Genomic DNA, 22601 nt, shown 5'->3' with positions numbered 1-22601 from the left:
GTTACAAAGGCCCAACAACGTCTCTTCTTCCTCAGGCAGCTGAGGAAATTTGGCATGATGGTGAATACCCTTGCCAACCTTTATAGATGGGCCATCGAGAGCATTCTGTCTGGATGTATCACTACCTGGTATGGCAACTGTACCATTCAAGATCGGAGACAGTTACAGAGAGAGGTGAACTCGGCCCGGACAATCACAAAGGCCAACCTCCCATGTGTGGAATCCATCTACCAGACCCACTGTCAAGGAAAGGCCGCCAGCATTCTCAAAGATCCATCCTGCCCTGGCAATGTTTTTCTACAACTTCTAACATCGGGGAGAAGGTACAGAAGCCTGGACACACACGCCAGCCGGTTTCGCAATAGTTTGTACCCTATTGTTGTTAGAATACTGAATGTACTCACAAACTCTTAACATTCGCCTGTACCTAGTTAACTCTGTGTCCTGCCTGTATTGCTCACAAGACAAAGCTTTTCACTGTGCCTTAGCACATGTGACAATAAATTCAATTCAATAGTCCTAGACAGTCGCTCAAGGGGAAACAACCTTTCTGCAAAAACCCACTGAGTTCCCTACAAATCCTGCACGCTTTAATAAGGCCACCTCTCATTCTTCAATATTCTAAAGAGTACAGGCCCAACCTACTCAATCCTTTTTCATTAGCCAAGCTGTTCAAATGCAGACCAGCAGATTAATCCTTCTCTGGTCTGCCTGTAATGCCAGCCTAACTTTCTTTAGATAAAAGGCACAAAACTGTTCACAATATTCCACCTGTGGTCTGACTCGTGCCCTGTGTAGTTTTAACAAAACCTTCTTATTTTTATACTCCATTCTATTTCCTGAAGAAGGGCTTATGCCCGAAACGTCAATTCTCCTGTTCCTTGGATGCTGCCTGACCTGCTGCACTTTTCCAGCAACACATTTTTCAGCCATGTTTGAAATAAAGGCCAACATTCCATTTGCCCTCCTTATTACCTGCTGAACTTAGATGTGTTTTAGTCAACCTGTTTGGACAACTTATGATGCATCTCTTATGCAGACAGGACTTGAACTCGGGCCTCCTGGCCTAGGATTTGGTAACTTCCACTGCGCCGCCCTCTTGACTGTGGATGCCAGTGATTTCTGTTGTAAATGTATTTGATTCTACAAGGAGCCTTCAGTTGACACATTCGGGGTTTCCTGAACTGGCAATACTTGTCATTGAGATATAGATTCATAGAGCTCGAGAGTGTGTTGCTGGGAAAGCACAGCAGGTCAGGCAGCATCCAAGGAGCAGGAGAGTAAATGTTTCAGCCCTCTTCATCAGGAGGGTTAATGCCCGAAACGTTGATTCTCCTGCTCCTTGGATGCTGCCTGACCTGCTGTGCTTTCCCAGATCCACAATCTCAACTCTGACCTCCAGGATCTGCAGTCCTCACATCCTCCTCATAGAGTCATAGAGCATGGAAAGAAACCCTTTGGTCTAACTCGTCCATTCTGAATGGATATCCTAAGCTCTATGCAGACCCATTTGCCAGCATTTGGCCCGTATCCCTCTAAACCTTTCATGTTCATGTAGTTTACGTTTTGAGAAAGTAGGAGTATGGACTCTCTAACTTCAACTTTCTAATGTTGATCTTGCCGAGCGCACATCCTGTGTGAGACGTGACCCATATGCTTTTTTTCACCCTGTAATCTATACGTCCTTGCTTACTATGATCTGCCTGAACTGTTCCTAAACAAGGCTTTTCACTGTACCTTGGCACATGAGACAATAAATAAATCAAATCAAATCAAACCATGGAGTCATAGAGAGACATGTCCTCAGCAAAATCAAATCGAGTGAATTTTGTTGGCCCATGGTTACCTCAACTGGAAGTTCTTTACCTTGCTGTTTATTTCAAATGTTTTGGTGTCTTTTGTCTCTGAGAAAGCGGCGGGTGAGCTGCCATCTTGAACTGCTTGTCCTATTGATGAAAACCCACCCACAACACTGTCAAGTGGGACATTCCAGGGTCTGACCTGCCAACAATGAAGAATGGAAAAACAAGCAAGCTGCGTTGCAATTTTGAAGTGATAATGTCTCTGAACTCACCAAACCAGGACTGACATCAATGGACAATTTGGATTTCCCATCAACTCTGCAATTCAGCAACCTCAGTGAGAAGGACAAATTATGCAAAACAGTTGTATATTTACAGGATCAGAGCTGAAAATGTGTTGCTGGAAAAGCGCAGCAGGTCAGTAGCATCCAAGGAGCAGGAGAATCGACATTTTGGGCATGAGCCCTTCTTCAGGAATGAGGAAAGTGTGTCCAGCAGGCTAAGATAAAAGGTAGAGAAGAGGGACTTGGGGGAGGGCATTGGGAATGCGATAGGTGGAAGGAGGTCAAGGTGAGGGTGATAGGCCGGAGTGGGGGTGGGGGCGGAGAGGTCAGAAAGAAGATTGCAGGTTAGGAAGGTGGTGCTGAGTTCGAGGGATTTGACTGAGACAAGGTGGAGGGAGGGGAAATGAGGAAACTGGAGAAATCTGAGTTCATCCCTTGTGGTTGGAGGGTTCCTAGGCGGAAGATGAGGCGCTCTTCCTCCAACCATCGTGTTGCTATGGTTTGGTGATGGAGGAGTTCAAGGACCTGCATGTCCTTGGTGGAGTGGGAGGGGGAGTTGAAGTGTTGAGCCACTGGGTGGTTGGGTTGGTTGGTCCGGGTGTCCCAGAGGTGTTCTCCGAAACGTTCCGCAAGTATTTACAGGATCACCCAAGAAACCAATTTAATATCCTTAATTAGAACGCATAAATGAAAATGAACCTGAATTTATTTTTTGCCGACAATAAATATATATTTACATTATAAAACTCTTCAACAAAATGCCAATGTGTTGATCCTCTTCATAACAAAATCTAACCTTCAAACCTCTCATTAAGCTATGACTTTATTCCTCACCTGATCTGAAACTTAAGATCATGAGCATGGAGTTAAGTTCTTGGCAAGAAGATCATTGCTGATTAATCGCAAGGTACAAATGTTGCTAAGCCATAAGTTGAAAGAACAAATGATTTTGACATTTAACTGGTGTAGGCTGGCATTATATTCACCAAAGAAAGTTTGCAAGTTAAAGTTATGAATTTTTTATTTGATTATGAATATCAAGACATGTTGTGAAGTGGATTACATTTTTAATTAAAATTCACTTCGAATTACATTAAGGTAACAGATTGAAGCATCCAGCTACAGTATTCTGATTGTTACACTCATTGGACTAATTGTCTCCACAATGGGTAACACAAATTGATCCATATTGCAACATCATTGACTTATTGCTGTATTCCACCTTGGCTCAGTTAGAAACACAACTGGCTTTTGAATTACTGGGTGGAGGCTGAAAAGTTAATGCTGTGGTCTGTCCTACACCAGACAGCAGAAAAGATTTTCCTAATATCTTTTGGTAGAGACTGAGGCTTCATTTGCCTTTGTAGGCAGAAATTAATTTGCTTTAGGACACCTTAGAGTTGCACTCGAGACCTTATCCCTCAAACAGTGTTGTTCAAAGAATAAGATGATACGATATAGGAGCAGAATTAGGTCATTCAGCCCAGTGAGTCTGCTCTGTCATTTGATCATAGTTGGCATTTTTCTCATGTCCATTCTCCTGCCTTCTCCCCATAACCCTTGATCGCCTTACTCATCAAGAAGCTATCCATCTCTGTCTTAAAGACACTCAATGACTTGGCTGCCACAGCTTTCTGCAGCAGTGAGTTCCACAGATTCAACAGGTACCTCACCTTTAAAGGGTCGTCCCTTAGACAGATTCCTCTCTCATAGATGGAAGTTACTGGTATTGAATGAACTTCACCTTTTTGCCAGAGGAATGATTGTCATGAAATTTCAAAATTTATCATGATCCAACACCTTGTTTAATACCTGTCTCATACATTAGCCATTGATTATCCCTTTTACTCACAATAGATCAGAATCCTTAGTAAATCTGAAATATTTTTTGTTTTTTTTTCTTAACAGCTGTCTCAGTGCTCCACAAGATTTCTATAGAGTTCACTAACTTGGGGAGGAAGGCATGAAGGGTCATGACGCACTGCTCCATCACTGTTAGCTGTGGTTTATAACAGATGGGAAGATGGTGATGAAGTAGTAATTTCACATGTTTAATAACTGAGAGGGTCAGGCTAATACTCTGAGTACAAGTGTTCGAATCCCACTAGGGCAGCTGATGGAATTTAAATTAAATGAATAATTGAATAATAGATAACATTAAACCACTGTGAGTTATTTAATTACTGGAATCTGCCATCCTCACCTAGTCTACCCTTCTAGATCCACAGAAATGTCATTGAGTCTTAACTCGATCACTTCAGGTCCATTAGGATTGGGCAGCAATGATGCACCTTTCCAATGATGCCCGCATTCCATTGAAAATTTTTTAATAAGTGAGAAAAGCTGATAGTATAGCAGGCAAAATGATATTGGTGGATTGTGGGATATGGACATTGCCAGTAAGACCACCAATTACTGTCCTGAAAACAAAAAAGTGCTGGAGATCACAGTGGGTCAGGCAGCATCCATAGAGAGAGAGAGCCAAATGAACATTTCGAGTCTAGATGACTCTTCACCAGAGCTGACGTGAAATGTGGGCGGGGGGGGGGGGGCAACATTTATGAAATAATGGAGGAGGATGGAGTGCTGGGAGAGCAAGGATGTTGATAGTTCAGATTAAGTGATCGGAATGTGAGAATGAAAGAACATGGTGTGTTGAAACACCAGACTGGAAAGGACAGGCAGTCCCACTGGGGTGGGGGAAGGGGAGAGAGGACATGTATCGTGGGAGAGAATATAACAAGTAAAGCTATAAGAAAGGGAAGGAGTGGGAATGTGTTCACAATCTGAAGGTGCTGAACTCAATAATAAATTCAGGGGTATTGGAGTTGGGGATAAACTACCTTTTTGAATTGCAGCAATATTCTTGTGAAGCAGTGTGAGACTAATCTGGCTATTTAGTACCCTGCAGGAAATACTAGTCATGGATTAAGTGCAGGCTGTTTTAGGATACCAAACTACTTGATGCAATGAAGAATGTGTTAGCCTATACCTGACAGTCCGATGAGAAAAGGACCACACATCTTATGATAGGCTGAGTAGCTTTCTTCTGTCCAATGACGAAACCAGTTCCTATGTCACCTTCTCTGTATTCACCCTTTCCTTTTATTATTGAATGAGAACTGATTTGGTTCCTCTCCTTTTTTTAAATAAAGAACCAGGCTAGATTGGGGAGAGAAGGGGAAAAATTCCTTGTCTAATGAAAACTGGGAGAAGGTCTGATTTTATTCCATAATTATCAAGTCACATTCTGAAAAACTGAACACCAGAGATTCCCCTTCCCAAGTGACTACTGTGAACAACAGTCTGCTTTTTTATTACAAGAGGAATTGTGCTACTGCAAGTATTAAAACGTAAACTTGAAGGTCACAACTCTCCGTCCTGGTGGGTGATATCTTTGCGCATTTAAGATGACATTCCTCTACATTGCTGACTGGCTGTTCTGATAGTATAATTGTTTAAAGATCTCCAGTAAGTCAGGAACATCACAGGAAGCCTCTCAGCTTTCCTTTGCTGTTACCACCAACAATCTAAGCTACATAAACAGACTTCAAAGCTACAGGATGAAACAGGTACATGTGAAGACATGTTGAGTTGTAAAGATTCTAAGGAATACTGCACACAGTGCCCCCTCCATCCCATCCAACATCCAATTTAAAGCTTCAAATAAATTATAATCTTTTAACAAATCAACGCTGCTTGTGTCTCTTCAGAAATGCATCCTTTCTTCTCTTTGTCTTCTGCCATTTCATCTTCGCCTTTCATTCTCAAAGCACCTCATCTCAGGCACCCAAAGCAACAGGGCACATTTTTAAATAATCTGTAGTACTCTTTCTGGATCTGTGAAGTACATTCATAAGGTGAAATAAGTTTCGCTCATTTTTTTTTAAATTTGCGCTTTCAAGACACAAATAGAATCACAGGATCTGACACAATTGGCCCATTATGTCCATGTGGAGAAAGTGAGGACCACAGATGCTGGAGATTCAGAGTCGAGAGTGTGGCGCTGGGAAATCACAGCAGGTCAGGCAGCATCCGAGGAGCAGGAGAATCGACGCTCAGGGTATAAACCATCATTCCCGATGAAGGGCTTAGGCTTGAAATGTCAACTATCTTGCTCCTCGGATGCTGCCTGACCTGCTGTGCTTTTCCAGCGCCACACTTTTCGACCTGTTATGTCCATGTTGTCTCCTTGAAAGAAATGCCCAATGCCATGTTTCCTACAGCAGTGACTTCATCGGCTGGAAAATGCATTCGGAGGTGTAGAGATCATGAAAGGTGCTGCACAAATGCAAGCCTGCAATGGTTTGCCTTTTCATAGAACCCCTAAAGTGTGGAAGCAGGCCATTTAGCCCATACCTCTGAAAAGAATCCCACCCAAATCCACCCTCATCACTATACTGCCCACGGCTAATGCACCTAGCCTGCACATCACTAGACACTACAGGGCAATTTAGCATGGCCAATCCATTTAACCTGTACATCTTTGGACTGTGGGAGGAAACCCATGCAGACGCAGGGAGAATGTGTAGATTCCACACAGACAGTCACCTGTGGCTGGAATTGAACCTGGGTCCCTGGTGCTGTGAGGCAGCTGTGCTAAATGCTGAACCACCATATCTGCTCAAGTACCACTATTGTTTCAGAAAGTAGATTGTAACAGGGAGTGTTAGTTTAGCTTAGATGTTTGCTTTGTGAAGGAGTAGATAGAGTGGGGTGCTGGAAAAAGCCCAGCAGATCAGGCAGCATCTGAGAAGCAGCAGAGTCGGCGTTTTGGGCAGGACCCTGATTTGTATTGCAGAGCGAGACCAACAGTGTGGGTCGAATTCCTGTACAGGCTGAGGTTACCATGAAGGACTGTCCATCTCAACCTCTCTCCACACCTGAGGTGGGGCGACCTTCAGGTTAAACCATTACCCCTAATGGCATGGCAGCTTAATGGTCCGATAAGATGATAATGACATTAATTTCATAACAACATGTAGCATTGCAATAAATCATCTCCCGTCTTCCCCTTTTTACCATTGACTGGTTCTTTAATTATACGCTCTGGGTACTGCGCAGGCAATAGGGCTTGGAGATTTCCTGATAAAATTCTAAAATCATGATGTCTACCTTGCTGCATGTTGAGTCAAGCTGTTCCAGTATAGCTCCAACACTGGCATCTGGCTGACAATGCAGAAAATGTCCCACTAAAAGCAGGATAATCCAACCTGGCCCACCAGGACAGTCTCAATCCTCAGGTTAGTGATGGAGAGTGTCATTGACCATGCTACCAAGTGACACTTGGAAAGCAATAAATCCTGCTCACTGATGTCACAAGAATCTCATAGTTTCTGAGTTCATTGGGTTGTAGTCAAGAGGAGAGGTGAGCATGACTGCCCCTTACATGGAAGCAACATTTGACCAAATATGGCATCAAGGAGGCCTATAACAAAACTGAAGACTTAGACGTGTATGGAATGAGCTGTCAGAGGATGTGGTGGAGGCTGGTATAATTGCAACATTTAAGAGGTATCTGGATGGGTATATGAATAGGAAGGGTTTGGAGGGATATGGGCCGGGTGCTGGCAGGTGGGACTAGATTGGGTTGGGATATCTGGTCGGCATGGAGGGTTAGGCCGAAGGGTCTGTTTCCATGCTGTACATCTCTATGACTCTATAACATAGAACATAGAACAGTACAGAGGAGAAAGTGAGGACTGCAGATGCTGGAGATCAGAGCTGATAATGTGTTGCTGGAAAAATGCAGCAGGTCAGGCAGCATCCAAGAAGCAGGAGAATCGATGTTTCAGGCATGAGTCCTTCTTCAGGAATGATTCCTGAAGAAGGGCTCATGCCCGAACCATTGATTCTCCTGCTTCTTGGATGCTGCCTGACCTGCTATGCTTTTCCAGCAACACATTTTCAGCATAGAACAGTACAGCACAGTACAGGCTCTTCGGCCCGTAATGTTGTGCTGACCTTTTATCCCACTCTAAGATCAGACTAACCTACATACCCTTCAATGCACTATTTTCCATGTGCCTATCCAAGAGGCACTTAAACATCCCGAATGTAGCTGACTTGACTACAACTGTCAGCAGTGCATTCCACGTACCTACCACTCTCTGTGTAAAGAACCTATCTCTGACATCTCTCCGAAATCTTCCTCCAATTATTTTAAAATTATATCCCCTCATATAGACATTTCTGCCCTGGGAAAAAGTCTCTGGCTATCCACTCTATCTATGCCTCTCAACATCTTGTACACTTCTATCAAGTCACCTCTCATCCTTCTTCGCACCAAAGAGAAAAGCCTTAGCTCCCTCAACCTTTCTTCATAAGCGATGCCCTTCAGTCTACGCAGCATCCTGGTAAATCTCCTCTGCATCTTGTCTAAAAGCTTTTACATCTTCCCTATAATGAGGCGACCAGAACTGAACACAATATTCCAAGTGTGGCCTAACCAGGGTTCTGAAGAGCTGCAGCATAACCTCACAGCTCTTAAACTCAATCCCCCTGCTAACGGAAGCCAACACACCATGCGCCTCCTTAATAACCCTATCAACTTGGATGGCAACATGGACCCCAAGATCCCTCTGTTCCTCCACACTGCCAAGAATCCTTTCTTTAACCTTGTATTCTGCATTCAAATTTCACCTACCAAAGTGAATTACTTCTCACTTTTCCAGGTTGAACTCCATCTGCCGTTTATCATCCTAGTTCTGTATCCTGTCAATGTCTCATTGCAACCTACAACAGCCCTCCACACTATCCTCAACTTCACTAACCTTTGTGTCATCGGCTAACTTACTAACTCACCCTTTCACTATCTCATCCAAGTAATTTATAAAAGCCACAAAGAGCATAGGTCCCAGAACCGATCCCTGCGGAACACTACTGGTCACCAAACTCCAGGCTGAATACTTTCCATCTACCACCACCCTCTGTCTTCTATGGGCCAACTAATTCTGTATCCAGACAGACAGGCTTCCCAGTATCCCATGCCTCCTTACTTTCTGAATGAGCCTACCATGGGGAACTTTATCAAATGCCTTGCTAAAATCCATGCACACTACATCCACTGCTCTACCTTCATCAATGTGTTTTGTCACATCCTCAAAGAATTCAATAAGGTTTATGAGGCAAGACCTTCCCTTCACAAAGCAATGCTGACTATCTCTAATCAAACTATGGTTTTCCAAGTAATCATAAATCCTGAGGGTGGCACGGTGGCTCAGTGGTTAGCACTGTTGCCTCACAGCACTAGGGTCCCAGGTTTGATTCCAGCCTTGGGTGATTGTCTGTGTGGAGTTTGTACATTCTCCCCGTGTCTGTGTGGGTTTCCTCCCACAGTCCAAAGATGTGCAGGTCAGGTGAATTGACCATGCTAAATTGCCCATAGTGTTAGGTGCATTAGTTAGCACTGCTGCCTCACAGCACCAGGGACCCAGGTTTGATTCCTCAGGTAACATTTGCGTGGAGTTTACACATTCTCCCTTTGTTTGTGTGGGTTTCCTCTGGGTGCTCTGGCTTCCTCCCACAGTCCAAAGATGTTCACGTCAGGTGGTTTAGCCATGGGGAATGCAGAGATAGGGTGGGTCTAGGTGGAATACTCATTGGAGGGTTGGCGTGGACTTGATGGGCTGAATGGTCAGCTTCCATGCTATAGGGATTCTCTAATCCCAAGGGGGAGAAATGTTGATAAGGTAAAGTGAGAGGAGACTCAAATGGATCATGCTAGTCTGGACCAATGGGGCTGAATGGCATTTTTCTGTGTTTTGGAGAGAAGAACAGCTGCCAGATTAGGTTCTTTCTGGACAGTGATTACCAGGAAACTTTGATAAGTATTTATATATGAGATAATGAAGTATTTTTGATATTTAAGATTCAACGGGTGAAAATCAAAGTGATGAGTGAAGTGACTGTGTTGACATGAGGAAAATGAGACCTAAAACTGAGAAGAAAATAGATAGTATTGATTAAAGGGGAAACGTCTGAAAATATTGACCAGAGACTTAGCATGTCATATGCTCTTGCCCTTTGACCTTGCTTAGTGGAGAAGATAGAACCTTTTGCTCACTATAATTGGTTATCTCCTCATTGTCGCATTAAGAGAAATGTTGTCAAGCTCAGCTAATGTTGACACATACCTTTCCGAATCAATAGACTTTGAACAGCAGAATGCATATTGTGTGTTAAGGCCCATCAGGAAATCCTTGCTAAATAAGAACAATAATGAGGACAGGAACGCTACCAGAAAAGTGATTTCAAATCTGTTTACTATTTAGTTAGATGGTGACGTTTTCTGCCAAAATGATCTTGTCACAAGCTATTACCGCAAGGTTAACCTTCAGCAATTAACCTTTAGGAAGAAATAAACCAGACGGTTAACACAGTCAATGGATGTATTAGGGTTGAATGCAGAATCCTATGAGAGAAAGTACACAGTCAGATCAGTGATGAAGGGGATATCTAGCCAATACACTTGAAGGCAAATGCCTTGCAATCATCTCAGCTCTGAATGTAATCATTCTGAATCACTTCTGTATTAGCAACGGTGTTTTGCTTCACTTTTTTATTCTTTAGTGACTTAGTAAAGCTGTTAAATGCTTTACATTCAGCTGTTTAGGAATCCAAGGGCTGGAATGTAACTTGTTTTTTTGTGATTTTTGGTATGGATTCACACACAGACAGGTCAGGCAGCATCCAGGGAACAGGAGAATCGACGTTTCGGGCATAAGCCCTTCTTCAGGAATAGTTTGATAGGGCTTATGCCCGAAACGTCGATTCTCCTGTTCCCTGGATGCTGCCTGACCTGCTGCACTTTTCCAGCAACACATTTTCAGCTCTGATCTCCAGCATCTGCAGTCCTCACTTTCTCCTCACACACAGACAGGTAAGCAGCAGAAATTCACTTGCTAATACTTCTGGGTATGTCAAAACCCAGGCAAATGCTGTCTCATAACTCTCAAGACAGTTCTAACACATTTATATTCCCAAGTAATTACACTTGGGAAGGTATACTGTCATGAAAAGATGCAATAAATGTATTATTGTCTTAAAAAGGTTATGTGGGCCCATGTACATAAATGTTTTGAAACACTAAACGAGTCAGACAGGAAGGCGTATGGAATACAAGGAGGCTCAGTAGGACAGAGAGATGTTATGGAGCTCATCCACAGATCCCTGAAGGTGGCAGGACAGGTTAACAGTGATTAAGAAGGCATACGGAACACCTGGATTTATCTTTCACGGCAAAGATTATAAGAGCAGGGGGGATATATTGGAGCTGTACATCACTTTAATTAGGGTAGGTGATGTGTAATGAGGCAGACTTAATGAGGGAGGTTTTAGCGAAGGAACCCTGAGGGGGCAGTGACCATAGTTTGATAGAATTCACCCAGCAGTTTGAGAGGGAGAAGCTGGAATCAGATAGTCTTGCAAATGTTTTTTGTACATTCGTAGGATATGGTCATTGCTGACTAATCCAGGCCTTATTATCCATCCCTAATTATCCAGAGGACAGTTAAGAATCAACCACGTTGCTGTGGGTCTGGAGTCACATGTAGACCAGACCAGGTAAGGACTGCAATTTCCTTCCCTAAGGAGCTTTAGTGAGCCTGATGGGTTTTTCCAACAATGGCTTTATGGTCATCACTAAACTCTTAATTTCAGACTTTTCTTATTTGAGTTCCATCTGCCCTGGTGGGATTTGAAAAGAGGCCCCGAGAACATTATATGAATTTCTGGATTAGCAAACTAGCAATAATACGACTAGGTCATTGCTTCCCTTAAGTAAAGGTAACTACAAAGGCATGAGAGAGGAGCTGGCCAGAATTGGTTGGCAGGGAAACCGAGCAGGGAAGATGGTGGGGTTAATTCAGGAGGCGCAACAGAAATTCATTCTGAGGAAGAAGAAACATACAAAGGGAAGGATGAAGCAACCATGGCTGACAAAGAGATGGCATAAAAGCAAAAATAAAAGCATGCAGTGTGGTGAAGATTAGTGGGAAATCTTTAATAACCACTAAAGGATAACTAAAAAAAGTAATAAGGGGGAAAAAGATGAAGTTTGAGAGTAAGCTAGCTAGTAACATAAAGAAAGATGTCAAAAGCATTTCTTTATTTTATCTATCTATTTACTTATTTACTGTTCCAAAATATAGTGAAAAATGTTGTACAATGTCGCCGCTTTCTGTCACCACCTTAAAACACAGAAAAAATAAACCAAAACATACTTCATAAAGGCAGAAAAATAAAGAAATAGCATTCAACATTACAGTTCTTCTTGTTATGATTTAACTGAACAATGGAACTGGTTCAGGGATGAATGGCTGATTCCTCTTCATATGCTCTCTCCAGCACATGAAAATCATTATTTGGAGGTGCCGTTGTTGGACTGGAGTTAAAAATCACACAACACCAGGTTATAGTCCAATAATTAAACCTATTCCGAAGCTCTATTCATGATGAAGGGCTTTTGCCCGAAACGTCGATTCTCCTGCTCCTCGGATGCTGCCTGACCTGCTGTGCTTTTCCAGCACCACTCTGATCTAAACTTTGGTTTCCAGCATCTGCAGTCCTCACTTTTGCCAACAATTAAACCTGTTAGACCATAACCTGGTGTTGTGTGCTTTTTAACTATGAAAACCATTCATCCTCAATGAAATGGATGACCTAGAAATAGCTGGTTATTCTACAGCACCTCTGAATGTGGAGGAGAAAATGAGGACTGCAGATGATGGAGATCAGAGTCAAGTGTGTGATGCTGGAAAAGCACAGCAGGTCAGGCAGCATCTGAGGAGCAGGAGAATCGATGTTTTTGGCATAAGCCCTTCATCAAGAATGAACTTCTGAATGTGTCTGGATTGGTGACAGTGGGTTCATTGGAGAGAAGTCTGATCTTGAGGGGAGCAGTGTAGAGGGAGGCGAGTTCATAGGAAAGAAGGTTTAGATGATCAGCTGCTGCTGGTCAAAGGCCATGATGTGTTCATGTGGGAAATAATTTTTACATGAAGGGATATTGCCATTCTTTGTTGACTGTGGCCTCAGATTGGAGGGTTAACAATGACAGTGGGACTGGAGCACAGAGACATTCCATATCTGATTCGGGACACATCACATGTTCTGAAGAAGAGTAATAATTGACTCAAAATGTTAACTCTTATTCTCTCTCCTCAGATGCTGCCAGACGTGCTGAGTTTCTCCAGCATCTGCAGTATTTTGCTTGCCACACGGTAATGACCATCTCCAATTAGAGACAATCGAATCACTGCCACTTGACATTCAATGATGTTACCATCAATTAACCCCCCCCCATCATAATCAAAACCCTGGAGGTTATCATTGACCAAAAACTCAATTTGACTCACAATATAAATATAGTGGCTACAAGTGCAGGTTAGAGGCTAGGAATAGTGTGGCAAGTAAGTCTCCTCCTGAACCCCCTACAGCCTTTCCACCATCCAGAGACACCATTCAGGAGTGAGATGGAATACTCCCCACTTGCCTGGATGGGTGCAGCTCCAACAACACTCAAGAAGCTCGACACCATCCAAGATAAAGCAGCCCGCTTGATTGGCATGACGCAAGCATCCACACCCTCCACTTACTGATGCTCAGTAGCAGCAGCGTATACATTTTGCAAGAAGCACTGCAGAAATTCATCAAAGATCCTCAGACAGCACCTTCCAGACCCAAGACCAGCTCCATCTAGAAGAGCAAGGGCAGCAGATACATGGGGACACCAGTCCCTGAACATTTCCTCCAAGCCTTGAACCATCCTGACAAGGAAATAGATTCCTTTCCTTCCGTATCACGAGGGTTAAAATCCTGGAATTCTCTCCTTAATAGCATTGTGGGTCACAGGTGGACTGCAGTGGTTCAAGAAGGCAGCTCACCACTACCTTCTCAAGTGCAATGGATAAATCTTCAGAGAATGACAGGACGCGGTGAGAAGTTAGGGAGGGAATTGCAGGGTTCCTTGCAGAAATATTTGTGTCACCTATAACTCTGGGTGAGGTGCTGGATGACTGGAGAGTGGCGAATGTTGTGCCTTTGTTTAAGAAAAGATGTAAGGAGAGGCCTGGGAACTATAGACCTGAGAGTCTGACTTCAGTGGTGGGTAAGGTGTTGGAGGTGATTCTGAAAGATAGGATTTATATGCACTTGGAGAGGCAAGGAATTAATAGGGATGGTCAGCACGGTTTTATGTGAGGGAAAAACATCCTAGAATTCTCTCCTGAAGGGCATTGTGGGTCAACCTATGGCACATGGACTGCAGCAGTTCAAGAAGGCAACTCACCATCAGCTTCTCAAGGGGCAACTGGGGATGAACAATAAAGTGCCAGCCAGCTAGTGATACCTATGTCCCATGAGTGAATAACAAAGCAATACCTCGTCACTTATTTAATTGCAGTTTGTTGGATTTGCTGCGTGCAAATTAGCTCCAATATTTCCCATATTGCCTACTCCACGAAAGTTTTACATTGGCTGTAAAATACTTTCAAGTCAAAAAGTGTGATATCACAGCAGGTAAGACAGCATCCGAGGAGCAGGAGAGTTGAATGACTGTTCATGCCTGAAATGTCGACTCTCCTGCTCCTCGGATGCTGCCTGACCTGCTGGGCTTTTCCAGCACCACACTTTTCAATTCTGATCTTCAGCATCTGCAGTCCTCACTTTCTCCTGTAAACTACTTTCGTATGTCCTGAATTTATAAAAGGTACTGTCAATGTTGTTTCACCTTCCTTTCGGTTTGAGTGGCCACTATTGATTACCCCACCCTCTTGGCATTGAAAACGTTTCACCCACTTTCATGTTTCTGGGAGGATTTCAAAGTTTTACCATTTTGTTGAGAAGTGAAACTTACTTTCTTTGATAGGATGCAGAGAAATATAAAGATGAACATCCCTTGGAATGCATTAGAGATAGTGAACAAATATGCTGTCACCATGGATCCCATGATAATGTGCAGAACACCGAAGGTCCAGGTAGCTCCAAGGAGGAAGAGTAATGCCATTGCACCACGGGCACATGATCTGCCAAATACAATGAGTACATTCATGAGATCTCATCCATCGTCAATTAAGACTGGCATCAGGCTGGTCATTCAATCACCGTCAAAGATTAAATCAACAGTACAATCATAGAATCCATATACTGCGGAAGCAAGCCATTCAGCCCATTGAATCCATACCGACCCTCCAAAGATAATCACACCCAAACCATGGCCAATCCACCTAACTTGCACATCTTTGGACTGTGGGAGGTAACTGGAGCACCTAGAGGAAACAAACACAAGATATGGGGGAGAACGTGCAAACTCCACACAGATAGCCGCCGAAAGGTGGAATCGAACCCGGCTCCCTGCTAACCACTGAGCCACTGTGCACTTTCAGAAGGCAGATTCCTTACCGTCTGACTTTTCAGGCAGGTGTAAATGATCCAGTGGCAGTACCTACTGGAAGGGCATGAAAGTCCTCACCAATCTCAGAATGACAGAATTGTTGGAATGCAGAAGGAGGCCATTTAGCCCATCATTCCTGCTCTGAGCATCACTGCCTGGTACTAATCTCTTGCTTCCCCACCAACTACCTTCATGGTAGTATTCATCCCGTGCCTTCTTGATCTCCTGGTGTGTATTTGTCACTGCCTTAATAACACTGAAAACAGATGGGATTATCATGTTAGTATTTGTGGTCTTCCTGTGCACTGTAATGCTGCTAACTTTCTTAAATTGCACCCTGTGACTACGTTTCTAAAGTACTTTGGATGATAACAAGGGTGTGAAAGGTGCTACCTAAATGCAAGTGTTTCATTGGTTCCTCTTGATCACTCTTCCTCGATATTCGTGTAAAACGTCCTGAGCAGGTTGGACACAGTGGACAGGGAGAAGCTGTTAACGCTCATTAAAGGGAAAAGGCGGAGAGGGCATAGATTTAAAGTGATGTGCAAAGGAAATAATTGTGATGTGAGAAAAAAATACTTTCTCACCCAGCGTGTAGTTAGGGTTCAGAATGCGCTGCTTGGAAATGTGATGGTGACAAAAAAAAACGCAGATGCTAGATTCTAAAGTAGACAAGCAGGAACACAGAATGCCAGGCAGCGTCAGGAGGTGGAGAAGTCAACATAACCCTTCTTTAGGACTTGGGGTGGGTGTAAGGGGAGCTGCAGACAAAGGGGGTGGCAGGGGCAGGCTGGTGAAGTAGGGATAGGTGAAGACAGGCAGAGGTACGACCTGGTTGGTCATTGGGAGGACTGAATCCGATTGGTGGCTGGAAGGAAAGGTCGATGAGAGGAATGGAAGGGAGGAGGAGGGGCTGGGAAGGGATTGGAAATTGAAGAACTCAGTGTTGAGTCCTCCAGTCTGCAGGATGCCCGGGCGGAAGATGAGGTGTTGATCCTCCAATTTGCGGTCTGATTCACTGTGGTAATGGAGGAGGCCAAGGATGGTCATGTTGGAAAGGGAGTGGGAAGGGGAATTAAAAGGGGGGGTGACTGGGAGGTCCGGTCAGCCCCATGGGCCTGGCTGAGATGCTCAGCAAAACGTTCCCTTAGTTTGGAGCCAGGTTCAATTGAGGCATGCAAGAGGGACATTGGATGATTACTTGCATAGAAATTGTCTGTGAGAGATAGGCAATGATGTTTGTTTGAAGAGCCAGTGCAGGAATGATGGGATGAATGGCCTCTTTCTGCACCTTAACAACTCTGGGAGAAAAGCGAATGTGGTTGACTGAGGCAAGCGAATTGATTGTGCTCCTGATCCATTCAATTGTCTACAAACTGAGTCATGCTACTTGCTGTGCTGTTCGTGATCCTATCCTCCCTGTCCATTGTGACCACTGAGAGGGTCTGTGCCTGGAAATAGAATCATAGAATCCCTACACTATGGAAAAAGACCATTTGACCAGCATTTGTTGGCAATCATAGCATCCCGACAGTGTGGAAGCAGCCCATTTGACCCATTGAGTCCACACCAACCCTCCGAAGAGCATCCCACCCAGACACACCCCTCTACCCCTGTATTCACCATCAATCCACCCAGCCTGCACATCCCTGGGCACCATGGGCAATTTCCTCTGGCCAATTTACCTAACTTGCACATCTTTGGATTGTGGGAGGAAACCCAAGCACTCGGAGGAAATGTACGCAGACACGGGGAGAATGTGTAAACCCCATTCCCTGAGGCTCGAATCGAACCCGGGTTCCTGGCACTGTGAGGCAGCAATGCTAACCACTGAGAGTTGTACAAAGTAACTAAAGCTGCCTCAAACTGTACATGTGAAATTGAACCTCAGTCTGTGTCAGTGAGAGGAGGAAGATACCACAGAGATTTCAAATAAAAGTACAGAGAAACCTCCAAATGTGGCACCCACGTTCATTAACTGCTCCAGCAGCCTGGTGATGGTTTTCGTTGAATTATATTGTTGTCACTTTTGGAACAGGAGCTATATATCACAGGGGATTAACAATCTCTCTCTGCACGCTGGTTTGTGAAGCTTTGTCCTCAGTTGTTACTCTTGGTGGCCAGCTGATTACTAGGTGTATCTTACTTAGTCTGAAGGAGCATTTGAAAGCAAGGGTTTCTTCCGCAATTGTTGTTGGTACTGCATTTTCAGACAAAACCCCTGTTCTATTCTTGGAGATTTGAGAAACCGTCATTATCTTTTCAGTGAGAATTTTAAAACGTTATATGGTAAAATAAAATGTGCAAATCATCACAACATAGATTTAAATGAGAAGGAAAAGGTTATTCTGAACTGGAAAGGACAAACACACTGCAGCTGTTTACAGGGAGCTAGAGGAAATAGTTATCAAAACACAGTCATATCTAAATCATGAATTTAAATTCCCCTAATGCAGCTGAGAGCTTTTAGAAAATGCAAGTATCTTAAATAAAAATCTAGTATCAGCAATGGTAGCTGTTGCCTTGCTGTAAAAGTCCCACCTCTGAAATGTGCTGTCTGTACTTATTCTGTCTATATGCCACTTCAGTTCCACAGCAATATTGTTCATTCTGAAATGTCCTTGAAACTGCCCCAGCCGTTACAGTGATGCAGTGATGTTCACATCTTATACACTAATGAAAATGAGGACTGACTGAAAAGAGATCTTTCAAATAATGGAAGATTTTGATATAGATAGCGAAAACATATCTTCTTGTCACAGAGTCATAGAATCATGGAAACAGATCCTTTGGTCTAACTCGTCCATGCTGAACGGACATCCCAATCTGACCTAGTCCCATTTGCTAGTGCTTGGCCCATAACCCGATAAACCCTTTCTGTACATATACTCATCCAGATGCATTTTAAATGTATTTGGACCCAACTTCATGACTTCCTCTGGCAGCTCATTCCATACATGCCTCATACTCTGTGTGAAAAAAGTTACCCACAGGTTCTTTCTTTATCTTTCCCCTCTCACCTTAAACCTATGTCCTCTAGTTTTGGACCCCTTCCAAAAAGACCTTGGCTATTTACCCTATCCATGCCTCTCATGATTTTATAAGCCTCTATAAGGCTGACACTCCGGGGTAAAAAGCCCCAGCTTATCCAGCCTCTCCCCATAACTCCAACCCTCCAGTTCTGGCAACCTCCTTGTAAATCTTTTCTGCACCTTCTCAAGTTTAACAACATCCTTCCTTTGGAAGGACAACCAGAATTGCACGCAGTATTCTGAAAGAAGCCTCACTAATATCCCTGAATGGATAAAGTCCCAACTCTTATACTCAATGCACTGACCAATAAAGGTAAGTGGAATTCATGCTGATGATGGGTGCTCAGGTGGGGAAGGAGGTGTGGCAGGCAAAGGGGTGAGCATGTATTTGAAGATGGATCCATCACTTCAGCAAGTTGCACTGTTCATTCCATCTTGAACAATGAGACATGAAGCAAGCTTTTTCATTGTAACTATGGACCCATGCTGTGTATTGTCCAACTGAGAGGCCCTATTCAATAGATCACTGAGGCACCCAGTCCATTACTCACTGAAGCTAGTCTTGAACTGCCCTATTCATGATGCTACTGAGTCACCCTGCCCAATATATTTTAAACACTCTAACAATTGGACCTTGAATCATACTATCAGTGGTGCTATAGGGTCACCCAGTTACAAATTGATTTCACCTACTGCGTTATCGAACTGATTTATCCACTGTGTTTTGAACCGTCCTAAAGCCATTCTGTTCATATAACCTGAGAATTAGACAAAGTCATTGTACCTTCAATCAATTGGGAATACTCAATGAATGGAAAGAAACTCAAAGGAACAGAGAGACCTTTGGAAGCTTGTCAACAGATTCCTGAAGGTGGCCGGGCAGGTTAAGATGGCATATGAAGCAATCGAGTTTATTAGGTAGTGGCATACATTAAAATAGCTGAGAGGTCATGTTAGAGCTGTATAGGACTTTGGTGAGGCCAGAGCTAAAGGACTACATGAAAAGTTCTACTCTGTGCACTACAGGAAGGATATGATTGCACTGGAGGGGGTGCAGAGGAGATTCACCAGAAGGGAAACCGAAGAACAGTGGATGCTAGAAATCTGAGACAAAAATAGATATTACTGGAGAAACTTTGGGTCCAGTGATGTCGGACTCCAGTCACTGGACTCAAATCATTAACTCTGCTTTCTCTTCACAGTTGCTGCTGAACCTGTTGAGTTCTTCCAGCAGTTTCTGTTTTTGTTTCATATTCAATAGGATGTTCTCAGGATGGTGTGTTTTAGCCATGAAGAGAGGTTGGATAAGCTCAAGTTGTTTTCTTAAGAGTAGAAAAGGTCAAGGAGGGAATGTGACTGAGATGTACAAGATTGTGAGAGACAGCGACAGGGTGGACAGAAAGCAGCCTGGTGGAAACAAGGGGGCATAATTTTAAGGTAAAAGGCAGGGTGTTTTGAGGGGATTTGAGGAGATTGTTTTCTCACTCAGGGGGTGGTAGGGATCCAGAATATACAGCCTGGGAGGGTAGTGGAGGCAGGAAGCTTCATAAACGTTTAAGAATACTCAGATGAGCACTTGTAGTTGTAACATTCAAGGCTATGGTTCTCGTGCTGGGAAGTGGGACTAATATACAGTACTATACTTTGGCAGTGCAGACTCATTGGGCAGAAGGGCCGCTTTGATATTTTGTGATTCTGTGATCCTACGAACCCTCAAAACAACCCTACCCATGATTAGAATCACACTATATTGTGAAAATTGCCTACACTTTCGATGACACTAATGTCAATCTTCATATTATAATTCCCATAATAATCAGGGGAGTATATTTGAATATATGGTTGAGAGGTGACCTTAGAGAGGTTTGCAATATCATGAGGGGTATAGATAAGGTGAATGGCAGGTGTCTTTTCCCCATGGTGGGGCGTTTCAAGACTAAGGGACATATTTTTAAGGTGAGAACAGAAAGATTTAAAAAGGACCCGAGGGGCAATTTCTTTTCACATAGGGTGGTTTGTGTGTGGAATGAGCTTCCAGGAAAAGTGGTGGATATGGGTACAGTTACATAATTAAAAAAAAAAACATTTGACTAAGAACATGAATAAAGAAATATTTGGAGGGATATGGGCCAAGGGCAGGCAGCTGGGTCTAATTTAGTTTGGGATTATGGTCAGCATGGGCTGACCGTGCTGTATGACTTTATGAATTACTTCAGAAAAAGTTATATTTCATAATAGACATAAAAGAAATGACAGCAGAGTGGTAAATACTTTTTTTTAACAAAATGCCAACCCCAAAAGCTTAATTTTATCAATAAACTTCATCATAAAATGCTAGAATTGTTCCTGGTTTCAAACCTACCTAATATTTTCATAGCAGCTCACTTCTGGTTTCAACATGGAAGTGTGTCGGAATACTTTGTAGATAATGACTCCAAATGCCAGTAGATTAACCTAAAAATTAAGAACGGACATGATAAAGCAAATCAGAGAGAGGATCAGTCAGAGACCTGAGAAACAGAGAAGTGAAACCAGGGAGTGATGTAAGGAGAGAGAGAGAGAGAGAGAAACTGAGGGCAGAGAAGGATTGACAAGGAACAAGACAGAGAAAGAGAAACAAGACATGAAGGCAAACAGAGTTATGCAGAGACAGAGAGACAGAAGGCAATATAGACAGTGAGACTGACAGAGAGAGAGAGGTACAGAGATGAAGACTAAGTGAAAGCTCAAAACAGGGTTAATGCTCTTTGGATATTGGTTCAAATCCCATCATTGTTGATGGTGAAATTTGAATTCAGTTAAACATAGAAACTTCGAAGATAACTGCAAGAGGTCCTTTGAGCCTGCACTACCCATTCAATATGATTATGGCTGATCATGCAATCTCCGTATCCCATTCCCGCTTTCTCCTCATGCTCCTTGATTCCTTTAGCTACAAAGGCTACATCCAGCTCCCTCTTGAATATATTTAATGAACTGGCCCCAGCGGTTTTCTTTGGTAGAGATTCCCATTGGTTCACAACTCTCTGTGTGAAGAAATTCTTCCTCATCTTAGTCCTGAATGGTTTACCACTTAATCTTAGATTGTGGATTTAAAACCTGGAATAAAATGTTAGCCTAATGGTAATCATGGACCCATTGTCATGGAAATCTATCTATTTCATTAATCTCCTTGAGGGAATGAAGTTTGCCATCCTTACCTGGTCTGGCCTATATGTGACTCCAGACTCATAGCAATGTACTTGACTCTAACTGCTCTCTGGGAAATTTGGGATGGGCAATAGATATTGGTCTAGTCAGTGACACCCGCATCTTGTGAACGAATTTAAAAAACCTCAACAGCATCTCCATGTTATAAGATTTCACACACAGGTCCTTGCTATGTGGCAAAGGTCAGTCTTGTTCTGAGAGACTACTACACAGGATAGATTTCCGTTCAGTAAACAGAAGAGCGCTTCATCACCAACTGAGCCACAATATTGGGTGTTTTGTCAACTCAGTGGGGGACATTTTCAGACCTGGCATTTAGATGACACAGGACATAGTGAAATCTCAAGTGAGAAGCAATCCCTGTTTTGATCAAAGTTGGCATGGTGGCTCAGTGGTTAATACTGCTGCCTCACAGCACCAGGGATGTGGGTTCGACTCCAGCCTCAGGCAACTGTTTGTGTGGAGTTTACACATTGTTCCCGTGTCTGTGTGGGTTTCCTCCAGGTGCTCCGGTTTCCTCCCACAGTCCAAAAGATATGCAGGTTAGGGGCATTGGACGTGCTAAATTCCCCTTACTGCATAGGTTAGGTGGATTAGTTCTGGGAAATGTGGTATTACAGGAATGTGGCGCATGGGGGGGATGCTCTTTGGAGGTTTGGTGTGGACTTGATGGGCCAAGTGGCTTACTTTCACACTGTAGGGATTCTATCTGGGTGAATGAATGGAGCTGTCAGTAGCTAGGAATGGGAATAGCACTCAGCACTTACCCAGTGTGTGGTACAAGGCAATTAATACATTTTCAATGGAAAGCCACAAGGTGGGCTGTGCATCAAAAGTTATCCACCACTATCTACGAATCAGCAATTCATTGGTGCCAGGT

The 22601-nt window shown here is 43.4% G+C and overlaps 1 protein-coding gene across 2 annotated transcripts in view; it reads right to left on the bottom strand.

Moving 5' to 3' along the window:
• Positions 1–3089: 3089 nt before the first annotated feature.
• adgrl4 (adhesion G protein-coupled receptor L4) overlaps positions 3090–22601 on the bottom strand; it is a 164981-nt gene continuing 145469 nt past the window's right edge. For both annotated transcript variants that reach the window (XM_043698670.2, XM_087990402.1), the window contains 3 exons: positions 20874–20965; positions 14943–15111; positions 3090–5926 (listed from right to left, as the gene is read on the bottom strand). In XM_043698670.2, coding sequence (XP_043554605.1) covers positions 5864–5926; positions 14943–15111; positions 20874–20965 — 324 coding nt within the window. In that variant the 3' untranslated portion in view covers positions 3090–5863. The remainder of the gene's footprint in view (positions 5927–14942; positions 15112–20873; positions 20966–22601) is intronic.

The sequence above is a fragment of the Chiloscyllium plagiosum genome, unplaced genomic scaffold, assembly GCF_037043375.1.
Source record: "Chiloscyllium plagiosum isolate Xiang-an unplaced genomic scaffold, Cpla_swu_hap1 HiC_scaffold_9, whole genome shotgun sequence".
Lineage (NCBI taxonomy): Eukaryota > Metazoa > Chordata > Chondrichthyes > Orectolobiformes > Hemiscylliidae > Chiloscyllium > Chiloscyllium plagiosum.
This window is presented reverse-complemented; position numbering and strand designations above follow the sequence as displayed.